The 12,780-nt window shown below is 40.1% G+C and overlaps 2 protein-coding genes across 3 annotated transcripts in view; both read left to right on the top strand.

The window, feature by feature from the left end:
- Positions 1-815: 815 nt before the first annotated feature.
- On the top strand, positions 816-5,314 carry ATRAID (all-trans retinoic acid induced differentiation factor). Its single transcript, XM_029283940.1, has 6 exons — positions 816-901; positions 1,244-1,315; positions 2,275-2,346; positions 2,899-3,020; positions 4,396-4,496; positions 4,842-5,314. The coding sequence occupies exons 1-6, from the start codon at positions 816-818 to the stop codon at positions 4,944-4,946; spliced, it is 558 nt and encodes a 185-aa protein (XP_029139773.1). The 3' UTR covers positions 4,947-5,314.
- A 4,501-nt stretch (positions 5,315-9,815) lies between these two features.
- Positions 9,816-12,780, top strand: part of CAD (carbamoyl-phosphate synthetase 2, aspartate transcarbamylase, and dihydroorotase) — a 40,582-nt gene continuing 37,617 nt past the window's right edge. For both annotated transcript variants that reach the window (XM_015814820.1, XM_015814819.1), the window contains exons 1-2: positions 9,816-9,900; positions 12,468-12,607. In XM_015814820.1, coding sequence (XP_015670306.1) covers positions 9,816-9,900; positions 12,468-12,607 — 225 coding nt within the window. The remainder of the gene's footprint in view (positions 9,901-12,467; positions 12,608-12,780) is intronic.

Genomic DNA, 12,780 nt, shown 5'->3' with positions numbered 1-12,780 from the left:
TATTAATTATTATTGGAAGTATATTTATGAGGATGATCCTGGCTGTTACCCCAAACTGCTTCTGGTTGGTGCTTGAGAAAGAGGTTGGGAAGTAGGGAGTGGAAGGAGGAAGGTGGAGTGGTTGAGAGTCTAGAGGGAGGAAGGTTTGGTAGGTGAAAGAGGGGGAAGCAGGGAGGGGGCAGCCGGGAACACCCGTAAAACAAATTTTCTTTTGTGTATTGATGTTTTGTATTTATATGCATCAAGTTTATGTTTATATTTTGTTATACTTGAAAATAATAAAAATTTTAAAACCAAAATGATTATAATGGGGGTGAGATTGATGGGATTGTAATTGTTTTATGTTAGGAGTTGAATCTTGTGAATGTGTGAATTTACTTCTGTAAAATAAAGTAAATACACTTTGGTTACTAAGAATTCTAAATATATGGTTATTTAACATATGCTAATTTTATCTTTCCTGAATGGCTGGGCACTTCATTATGCATGATTCCTAGGATAGTAATCTGAAAAATATTAATTAGAACAAAATATGTGTACTATTATAACCTGAATGATAATTTCCACATTCTCTTAGTATTGGCTATGCTAACAGAGTAATGTGAGTTGAAGTTAAATATTAAGTAATATACCTCTTATTTATCACTTCATTTTCCCAAGTTGATTTATTCGATTCATTAATGTATAAATGAACTTCATGGTATAGTATCATCCTGGAATATTTTTTTCTCCAACATCATTTGTTGGATAAAACTTAGGAGATAGGATCAGAACTTTGGTGAAGGATAAAACGGGGGAGGGGGGGAGTAGGTGCCATGAGACATAAAGAACATTGTGATAGTTCCCCCTTTATTCTTGGAGAAGTTCCTGCCCTCAACAACCAACTTTTTCAAACAATTGGGTATGTCACCCAATCTGGATTTGTGCAGCATGTTAGGATTGTTGGATTCAGCAAGTTTATTTTTCTTTCTTTGTTCCATTTTAATTAATAAATGTACCAAAAGAATCAAAAATGTTGTGGGAACCCAGTCAACAAGCATAATTGACTGCTGCATCTGTTCCAAAGGTGTTATACCAACAGAAGTATAACATTCCATAAGTGAGGTTTGTGATAAGTCTTATCTAGCTATGTTATCTAGTTTTATCTAAATATGTTTTCTATTACTGCCAATATAAAAAAAAAAACGTTACCCAATCCTTTATAGAAGAAGTAAGATAATTGCTTATCTCTCTTCATCTGTAGGTTGGATTATGGGAATTGCTCATTGCATCAGCTCTGCTCTGGCTTCCAGGAAGTGAACACAGCTTTTGTCATGTAAGTTGAATTTGTTGGACCTGCCGCAGCTTAAACCTCTAATTAGAAATGATCCTTGCCTCCATTTGTTGAGAAGGGCATAGTTTATTAGAGACCAAGTCTATTGCCATAATGCAAAGCCAGAATTGAAAATCGCATGCCAAAATCCCTAAGTTCTCCTCTACTCTTCCCTCCCCTTAACTGTCTCTCAGTGCTCCTCCCCCCAGTGTAACCATCTGGTTCAGGCAAGATGTTTTCCTAACAGTCAGTTCAAGCGCAGGTTGGTATGTGACCCCCTGCTTCTTCCAGCTGGGTGACCTTGAGGCAGCATCTTGTGGAAATGCTGCACTTAGTTTCATTTCCCAAAGCATTCCCCCCTTCATCTCCCCTCCCCACAGTTCATGGCAGTCTGTCACCGCAGTGAAGCACAAGCAAGCATAAGATGGCAGCTGACAGAATTATTGATACCGTCATGAACATAATTCCCCATACAAGGCACAGAACTGAAAGAGTTTTTATTTTTGATAGTACAGCTTTTTAGGGTTCTTTATACACCTTGAACACTGAGGCTGGAGGAGACAAAAGACAGCTTCTGAGTTCTGATTTCCCTCTCTGAAATACTAGCAGTAATTGTAATTTGTGCTCAGATGCCTAGTAATGATTTACATGCAAGTCTTTGATATATACATGCATTACATTTGTCATGTTAACAGCCATGGAATGTGTTCTTTTTGTATAAGCAGCTGTTGGAGACTGCTTGAATTCTATATTTGAGCATTTGAATTGCACATGTAATATGTCTTCAAGCTGGAAAGAAGGAAAGCCTCAATGTGAGATACTTGTTTTTAAATGTAAATTGTCCCACCACAGCAGACATGACATCAGAGTGATGGATTACACTAAACATCGTTCACAGCACAGAGGAAGCACAACATTGGCCTTGAATGTGTATTTTCTTCATTATCTTGTTCTTAATGTAGTGATCTGACTGACAATCCATTGGAAAGTCTCCCTGAAGACCGCTTCCGAGGATTCACACAGCTGCAGACCCTGTGAGTATTTGTACATGACAACAGATGCAAAATCAGTGGAGGCTGCTCATTTTTCATTTGTCAAATTTATATGGTCGTCCACCTCACAAGAAGTGATTCTGGCTATGTAGCAAAAAAAAAGTATAAAAACATAAACAAAAACATATTAAAACAGATACACACAATATGAGATTTGATCAGCCACAGAGCCACCTCAAGATCTCACTGGTGCTCTTCAGGGACTTCCAGAAAATAAGGAGGAACAAAACTGTCTCCTTAAGGGGAGAATGCTCAATAAGGTGTGGGCATCACAACAGAGAAGGCCTACCTCCTGGGGCCCACCAAACGAGGTTTACCAGGAGATGAGAACTGCAGCATAACCTTGCCAGTTATGCATTACTGCCACATTCTCATAAAAGGATTCAATAGAAATCCAAAGCTTTTCTTGGCTATGTGCATTTTCATAACGTTAGGCATTTGGGATGGGGTTTTGAGATTTTATTTATTTGGGGGGGGGAACCCTACTAAATTTGTCTCTCACCTGTTTCTGATATAATTTATGTTGATCCCCAGTGCTTTGCCCCAGAAGCTGGACTGTCCTGGAGGCAGTGAAGTATGGAAAAATGTCACCATCCAAGGAAACAATCGTATCTGTCATGACCAGAGGAACTCCTGCAATGGCTCATTGGGACTTGGTATGGATATAGTAGGCAAGATCTTGTGTGCTTGGATTGTAACCACCTAAGAAGAGGTGGAGAAAGGTGGGGATTGGTGATGGGGACCCCTAAAAGTAAGTTGTTTATCTCCCAAACTCCAACAAAATTATTTTCAGTCTTATGAAAAAATAGTAAAGAAAAGTGACTGTCTGTTGGACCTTCGGGGCCAAGGTGTTCCACAGGATTGAGGACCCTCAGAGAATGGTTGTCTCCAGAGCTAGACTTATTGAAACTCCATCAGGAATCGGGTGGGCCATTAATATCCACTTCCTGAAAGAGCATGAGAGACAGGCACAATCATATTGGAGGAGATGGTACTAAAAGGTCAAAACCAGAAGATTGATTTGGAAGCCTCTTAGCAGCCAATGCAGTAACTGAAGAATAGGAGTTAATTCTGCAGTAATGGTTCTTATCTGCTAAAAACCTGCCCAATGCATTTTGACCCACTGCAGTTTGGGTCATGTTCCAAGGCAGCCCCATAAACTACTACATTACAGTAGTCTAACCATCAATTGGTAAGGGTGTGAATCACTCTTACTGTATGTTTTGCCGCAGTCTACAAACATAAAATAAAGTCCTAGAGTGAAAAGCTGCAGTGAAACAGCTACAGGAAGGCAAACTGAAATAAGAAGGAACTCTCACATTTCATGTTCCCACTCTGCTATCTCTTTGTATGCTGATGTCAATGAGGTAGCTAAACACTATATATTAATCTGAGTTCTGAATTTGGCTGTTGAGGTTTTGATTTTTGAGTTTCTTCATTGATAACATGTAACACTTAATAACTATTACATGGAAGTACCACAATTGCCTTGGGCTGTTCTTTTAAGGGCAGTGGAAGACGATCCAGCAGGAAGTTCTTTTGCATGAGATCAGTGTTTTTGCTTAGCTATTATTTCTGAAATTTGTAGATGAATATTTTTCAGAAATGAACTGCAGCTGGGCAAGGAGGTGGGTTTTCTCTACATTTCTCCAGTGGAATCTATTTCTGATTTTAGCATTTTATGGGCTGGTCCTTATCCTGAGTCGACTGAGCAAAATATTTGCTAAGTGGAACACCTTGTACAATAAAATATCAGTGGTAATAGGAGGCAAAAGACCTGAACTGAGGGCAGCAAGGTCCTCACGTCCTGAATCCTAGGAAGATAAGAATAGATGGGTTTGGCAGAAAGGATTAAGGTGGGCAGGATAAGCTCAGCTGTGCAAATGGATGGCACAGTATTAATGGTGTGGGAGAGACTGATGTAGAAAGAAAACTAAAGATCAGAAGCTGTAAATTGTGCTGTTTATGGAGTGAGATTTGAAAAGTGAGAGGATATCCTCACCCTCTTCCATCCACTCTGTTTCTCTACAGTTTGGGTATGCCCAGAGGGATCACTTTGTACTTCTGATGGACCCGGCTTGTCCCAGTGCCTCTGTGTAGATCCATACCATGGCTATAAATGCTTGCGCCAGGTGAGCTGCTCTTGGATTATGATGGGATTTATGTTCCATGTGCTTTTTTCTCTGGTACAAGGAGATAGGGCTTTTGGGGATGGTGGGATGGAAAGTCCAAAGTAAACGCTCTTAAATGAAATAGAATATTCCAACTGGGAATAATCATTATGTTATGCGTTAGATTGCCTTCTACTTGCTGAGGTTATTCGAAATTAACATCCAACAGCATTGGAGGACTTCAGTTTGGTAAAGGCTATGCTAGGGTTTTAGCCCATTTGATTCAAGCCTTTGAGATTGATTAAAAGGAACCTTTGGGAGCTAATCAAATTAGAAAAAGCTTTCTAATTTATTTTTGTCTTTCAGGGCAATTTTCCATACCTGCTGTTCTTTGGAACTTTGGGAGCCATCACTATCACTCTCTCCACCTTCCTTTGGACCACACAGCGGCACAAAGCCAAAACCATTTAGTGGCCTCTCCATTCTCCTGGCCCACCCGCAGTACACAAAGGAGGTGCTAGTCTACAGTCTTGTCTGCTGTCTGTTGTTACCCTTTGGTTTTGGAATTGGAGGTTCTCAATTTTTCCGGGGGAAATAATTTTTTGGACTGGAGCCTGTCACTCTGTTACATGTTCGGACACATGGGAGAACACTGGGAGAACACTGTAGCAGTTATTGTACAGGAACACATTATTTTCAGCTAGCCCGGTTGGCTTGCCAATGCATAGAAACGGGGGATAAAAGATATAAAGAAGTGGGGAAAATTAATGTCTTATTGGATGTTAGATATTCTTTGGATTGTACATTCAGTTTCTAATAAAGTAAAACAACTAATCAGGGTTGTGTCTGGATATGACGAAAACCAGTGCTTGTGTGACTACTGATCCCTTAGGGCTTAATCCAGATTCCTTTCTTTTACTATTAGAAGCAGAGCACTTGAGAAAAAGTGCTAGTTAGAAGCTGTGTTTGGGTGCTTTTTTTCAGGGGAAGTTTTGAATCTGAATGCTAAAAGAAAACTTACGAGAAAGTCAACCCCATCCTTACTCCTGTTACTTCAGGACACCTCTTGGATTCTACCATTAATGGACCCAGATATTCTCCTGCCTTAAAATTTAAGAGTTTATTTTAATAAATAACCAAAGCATATTTTCTTTCCCTAGCCTTTACTCTTTTCTGGGACCTGATTACTGCAAAACATCTGTTCTGCTCTTTTTCCCTATTCCCTATTCCCTGTTACAGAAAGCTTGCAAGTTTGCCCTCTTTCTTTCTTCAAATATCTTCTACAAATCATGAAGCAGTTGAAAAAACTGCCTGCATTCCAGGCCAAAGTTGAACTGGTAATGTGATTCTGTGTTTGAACAATACCCACCCTTGAACGCTTTGCTTCTTTCTCCTTCATTGTTAAAATACTTATGTTTACTCAGTCAGCCCACTGTCCTCTGTCCATACAAGATTCCCTAAGCTTTTAAATCAGGTCAATGCTCAATAAGCATTGCTGTATACTAAGTATTTGAAAAGCACCCAATGTGATTATTTTAATTAAACCATTGTTTTCATTAAACAATTAGCTTGTTGGTTTAGTAACTATGATTGTTTAAATTAAACCATTAGCTTATCGGTTTAATAACTGATTTAAAATCACATTTCAAAAAAAAATAATCAGATTTTCCTGGGATCTGTGTTTTTGGGACACATTGTTCCAAGGATTTGATCCACATCTACTTCCCATTTGCAAAAATAAATCCAAACTTGGCTCTCTCGAGATTGCAAAATTAGGCAGAAATTTATATAATCAAAGCATCAGCACTGTAAGGAAGAAGCAGCTTCAGTTAATCACTAAAACAGAAGATTTCATAGCATGTCTGCTCTTGATTGTTTTACATTCCATGCAGTCAGTTTTGAAGTTTAGGAATGTGTTCAGATAAACAAGGAATTTGGTTTCACTAAATATGTACAGAGAAGGTCAGTAATCTGTACTGAGAGACAAATGGCAGAAATACAAGATAGTCATTTTTGAAAGGTCAACAATAAAGAAATATAACAAAATAACCATGTTAAATTTTGGCAAGAAATCAAACCCTGAAGATGGAAGAATTTAATGGTATCTTGGGTAGAATCAATTACAATTATGCAAATGAATATACTTCAGTACCAACAACAGTGGCAGGATGAAGAGCCAGCAAGTAGACCCTCCCTGTGAGAAGACTTCAAAGCAGAGTCTGGGAGACCATCTTGCTGAAACCATGGACAGTGCCTTTAAAAAGTGCACCAGGTTCACATACTCCCTTTTCTAATCACTTTCAGAAATTGGTTGTTAACTGCTTTTCAGCTATTAGCAACATTTGGATTTACTCCGAAATGAAACTTTTTAAAAAAGACATAATTTCACGAAACAAGAAGCATCACAATTTAATGAGAAATAAGCTCACAGCAGCAAGAATAAATTTTGTCCAAAATTTACTAGAAGGAAGACATAATCCTGACAATATTTAGCTGGAAACTTAAACTTGAAGAATATGCACTAATGACAGAATTAGCAGCATAATAGAATTTAACTAAATTTAAACAAGAACGGCTTCCATACAATATATCACACATCATGGTAAATATATCACAGTCTGACTTCTAAATATTCACAAATGCTGTAAAGTAATTGATAGGGAAAGTACAAAAAGGGAAAAGCTAGAAATCTAATTGTCTTTTTCTCCCTTTTCCCTTTATTGATACTCTATAATTATTGTCAAGACAGTCCGTTTGGTATAGTGGTAAAAGCACCAGTCTAGAAATTGGGAGATTGTGAAATGATGGCTCTTTCTAGGCAATGTAATGTACATATATATTGGATCTTCATGAAGTTCACTGTCTCCTTGCCTTGGCGTTACTGCTTGGTCATCATTGCTCCATAACTAGTATGAAGTTATGCAAATAAAAATAAGAATTGAAAAAAAAATGAAATATTTTCTATAATACAGGTTCCTGATACTGTGGCATAATCACGGGTGTCTAGAGATTTCTATTCTTCCATTCTTTGGAAGATAACAAATCATGCAAGAGATAGTCTTTTTTTCTTTTTTTTTACAAAAATTTCAATAGCAACAGTACATGAATCCTATTTGCAAAAATACGAAGATCTTGCTAGGCCACAAGATGGTGCTGGAGTGCTATAATTTGTGTTGAGATACACTGCATCAGTAATGAATTTACATTTGCACAGAGAAATAAAAAAATCAGATGGCTTCTAATATACCAACAAAATAAATCAAACATCTAACAAAGATTCCTAGCTAAAAACATTTATTTATATACAAATAATTTGAATCTTGAAACAAAATATTTTCTGTAGATCTCCCCTAGTTTCTGGGGATAAATTCAAACTTACGGTATATCAGAATTATTTTTAGCTTTACAGTATTTCTCCCAGATTAGGCATAGCAACTTCTCTAGCCTGCATGTCCAGAATTCTGCCCTTTGTCTTTTATAAGAGGAAGCTTTTTCCCAGGCAGGAGAATGGATTACAGGGAAACTCTTTATATTTATAGGCCCAAAACTCAGTCTTACCTCTGTGAATATAGGTTTCAACTCAGATGCTGGTTGGGCTGGGAATATGACCAGGCTCAGAGTTTACCTATGAACAAAAGGCAACTGATCCAGTCTGTATTACGACATCACAGGTAAACTCTAGTCTAACCCTTATGTACTTGATGAAACTGGGCCATCCTTAATCTTGTAGTTTATTTAACCAGCAGTGTTACACATATGAATGGAATTTTAATTTCAACTGAGTGTAAAACAGTGTTTCTCAACCTTGACAATTTTAAGGCATGTGGACTTCAACTCCCAGAATTCCACAAGTCCACATGCCTTAAAATTGTCAAGGTTGAGAAACACTGGTGTAAAACATTGAACTCTGCATGGGTTTCCTCCTGGATATAAAAACCAGGAGCCTGGAGTTCTAGTCCCATTTTAGGCATGAAAAACCAGCTGGGTGACTTTAGGCCAGTCACACTCTCAACCCAACTCACCTCACCTCACAGGGTTGTTGTTGAAGGGGAAAATAGGAGGAGGAAGGAATATTAATGTGTTCTTATTAATAATGTATTCTTGCTCCCTCATTATTTGTAAAAATAATAAAGGTGAGTTATTAAATAAATAAAATCTAGAAGGAAAACATGAATTTTGATCCCCAAATTCGAACTTCACAGTTCAGGCGACCAAGTCCTGTGGGGTCCTTGGTGCTCTGAGCTTACCAAAGTAGGTAACATCTGTGTTAGCATGAGTGCTTACACCTAGTTTGATAATGAAATGTCTTGCAACAACCAAGCTCAGAAAGCATCAAGGACCTCACAGTTCAACCCAGAGCTACAAATATGTAAAAAAGATGTTGAGACTCTAGAAAGAGTACAGAGAAGAGTAACAAAGATGATTAGGGGACTGGAGGCTAAAACATATAAGGAACGGTTGCTGGAATTGGGTATGTCTAGTTTAACAAAGAGAAGGACGAGGGGGGACATGATAGCAGTCTTCCAATATCTTAGGGGCTGCCACAAAGAAGAGGGAGTCAAGCTATTCTCCAAAGCGCCTGAAGGCAGGACAAGAAGCAACGGGCGGAAGCTAACCAAAGAGAGAAGCAACCTAGAACTAAGGAGAAACTTCCTGACAGTTAGAACAATTAACCAGTGGAACAACCTGCCTCCAGAAGCGGTGAATGCACCAACACTGGAAGTTTTTAAGAAGAAACTGGACAGCCATTTGTCCGAAATGGTATAGGGTTTCCTGCCTGAGCAGGAGGTTGGACTAGATGACCTCCAAGGTCCCTTCCAACTTTATCATTATTATTATTATCAGTCTTCTATCGGTACCTTTTGTCCTCCTGCAACTAATATTTGAGTGTGCCAAATGCAACTACCCACCCGCTGGCAAAAATCTGCCCATGGAATGCATTTTTTTTTTTCGTAAGCGCCTTCCTTCTACTACAGCACGTAGCGGTCGGGCCTGGCGAGGCGCAGGTACCGGTAGTACTGTAAAGGGACTCGGTGGCAGAGGAATCCCACCAGGGCGGAGCCTGAAAAAACGTGGCCGGCTCGGTTCGTGCTGCGCCGCCCCTCGACAGGTCATTTCCTCCCTTCTTCACCAGCTCGGCTCCGCCTCCTGCTAACGCGCATTTCATCGCTTCGGCCACATCACCTCCCCCTCGTGCGTTCGGCGCCGGCCGCATCCTCTGCTTTTTCCCTCCTCCTGCTCTGCTCTGCCTCCCGGTGTCGCTCTGTCGCTTCCCCGCCCCCGGCCGGGAGTTCCAAGCCATCCCATCCCGTCGTCGTCCTCCACGTGCTAAAGCGAGCTATGGGCAGCCTAGTGCTGGAGGATGGGACGGTCTTGCGTGGGCGTCCCTTTGGACTCGTGGGGACTCCAGTTGCGGGTGAAGTCGGTGAGTTTCTGTCCAGGAGCAAAGTGGGGGAGGAAGAGAAGGAAAGCTCTTTGGTTGACCGGTTGCACTTCTGCCTTCCGGCAAAAGGAAGTATAGAGGTGCTCTCCCCTCCGTCTAGATATGGAGGGTCGAGATATGGTCCTGCCATCTGTCATTATGCCCATTTGCTCAGCAGGCGCCTTTGACCGTTGTTGGATCCCCAAATGTGCCTAGGGCTACTTGTAGAGGAGTGCCTTTGAACGTGCCCAGACTTGGTAGCACAGCTGTCTGTTCTTGTGGTCAGGCTTCTAGACTTTCTCCCGCTTGTCACATTGCTGATCTTGGAACTAGGTCAGGCCCATTCCCAGGTCAGATAAATTAGAAGTAAGAAGGTATCATCCTGTCTGGGTTCATCATTCTGCTTGCTTACACCAGTACTTCCCAAGGGTGTTTTTGAAACATGATTAGCTGAAAGGTTTCAAAAGAGCAAATAAGGAATTATCACTCCTTACTCTATGCCCTACGATAGTGATGGCCCTCCAGAAAAAAAAATCTTTTTTTAGAAAAGAGAGGTGCTAATTCTTGAAAACCAAGGCTCTTGCTGTCTTCAAATTATGCCAATTAGGCCTTTGGAATAGTGGCAACATATACCTCTCAGTGCCATGTGATGGATAACACAAGGGAAATAGGCTGTTGTGTTAGACTTTTAGAAGACATTGAATCAGCTGTTTTGTGGACAGGCTGCGGGACAGAACAGATCAATGTTCTCATCCAATAGAATGGTTTTTCTATTGCTGAGTGGTTTGCTGATTGCTAAAAGTAAAAAATATCTTCTTGAGGCGAGTGAATCAAAGTGGATCTTTCCCTCATGCCCTTTCTATTAAAGAGGGCAAGTCCAGAATCTGGGAACATGTCACTACCAAGAAAATAACCCAAGCTTTCATAGGGCTCAGCAATAATAACAAAACAACAATAATAAACATTTGTGTAGTAGTTTGGAGTGGTCAAAGCACATCACATGCTTTATTTAATTGTAATCCTTAAAGCAGTTTTGCATGGATGAATTGAGAAACAAGAAGCCCTTGAATGTTGATCTACAATCATGATCTAGCCAATGTTCATGTTAGCTAAAAATTCAGCACTATTTGGAGGGTCACAGATTGCTGTAAGAATAGTCAATATTGGTACTCGTAGAGAATAAGATTTAGTTAGGCCTTTAGTTTAATCCAGTTGCAGAACTTCCCGTGTACCACTGTTTTATTAATAAAAACTATAGCATGGTGAACATTCTCTTCTGGTAAGGAGACAGCTGTACTGATAGTAGAAAGCTCAGATTAGGATTAGAATTAGAATTAGAATTAAGCTGGAAGGGACCTTGGAAGTCCTAGTTCAGCCCCCTACTCAAGCAGGAGAATCTATACCATCTCAGACAAGTGACTGTCTAGTCTCTTTTTAAAAATCTCCAGTGATGGAGCGCCCACAATTTCTGGAGGCAAGCTGTTCCACTGGTTAATTGTCCTCACTTCTTCTTAATTCCAGGTTGCTTCTCTTTTTGATCAGTTTCCAACCATTGTTTCTTGTCCTGCCCTCTGGTACTTTAGAGAATAACGTGACCCCCCCTTCTTTGTGGCAGCCCCTCAGATACTGGAACACTGCTATCATGTCTCCCCTATTTCTTCTTTTCTTTAGACTAGCCAAACCCAAGTTCTGCAGCCATTCTTCGTATGTTTTAGTCTCCAGGCCTTTGATCATCTTAGTTGCTCTTCTCTGAATTTTTTCCAAACTCTCAACATCTTTTTTGTGATATGGTGACCAATATCAATATGGTGACCAATCAGGAATAGGATGAGGAAGAAGCAGAAGTGGATAGAAAAGAGAATGCCAAATGATAAGAGGTGCTTTGAGAAGGCTGTGTGTTCTACAAGTTCTTACAATCATGAGCATTCAGCTTATTTAGTGAAAAAATCCTTGTGCTAAACAGAAGAAGCAGCATTCCTAATGCTTCTGTAATAGTGTTTCCCTCAGTCTTTGAAAAGTCTATGGCACTAGAAGAAGCCTGGTATTGGATTGCTCCATGTGACAAACATCCTGACTGGAGATCAAGCAATGTGCACTCAAGATGGGTTTTCTGGATGTGGAGATTGTGAGGATGGGGCAGTTGCTGATAATTGTTTATCTTGGCTCTATTTTTTTAATGTTAGGAATATTGTGCAGCTGTAGAAGTCAATATACAGATATGGTCTGGAATTCCACATTGGGTAAACTACAAACAGAGATAAAAAGGTGACAAGCTCAGTATATGATCCCTGCATTTACTTTGATAGAGGGGTCAGCAGTCCACTCTATCCAGTCTTCTGGAAAGGCTGCTGATATCACATCTGACTTCTTTCCCTTAAATGCTCATTTTGCCAGATGCAGCAGAGCTGTAAAGGACTGGAATAACAACTACAAATGGACTGGAGAAAGACTACTCAGTGCTTAGGCCTGGTTTGCAGGAGAGATTAATTTATCCAGAGTCATTTGCCAAAACCAATATGGGGTTTTGCCGAGGTCACTAATCCAATTTTACCATTTCTTGGAATCTGCAGTGTTCCAGACTGGCATGGTGGGTTATCCTGAAGCACTGACAGATCCCTCCTATAAATCCCAGATCTTGGTACTGACTTACCCACTGATCGGGAATTACGGTGTTCCTCCAGATGAGTTGGATGAGTATGGTCTCAACCGGGTAAGTATAGCATTGGCAGAAAGAAACCCATTCTTACATGTTGCAGTAAACATTTCAGATGACCTAGCACTGAGATCTGATTTCTGGATGCCTGGAGACCAAGTGCCAGAAATTATTCTGGCCTAGTTGAAGAGTTCTAGGAATTTCTGGCTCAATCAGCCTGGTGTTCACAT

Source organism: Protobothrops mucrosquamatus, unplaced genomic scaffold (genome assembly GCF_001527695.2).
Source record: "Protobothrops mucrosquamatus isolate PMUCROS unplaced genomic scaffold, P.Mucros_1.0 scaffold286, whole genome shotgun sequence".
Taxonomy (NCBI): domain Eukaryota; kingdom Metazoa; phylum Chordata; class Lepidosauria; order Squamata; family Viperidae; genus Protobothrops; species Protobothrops mucrosquamatus.
Note: the sequence above shows the minus strand (reverse complement) of the source record. Positions and strands in the feature narration are given on the sequence as shown.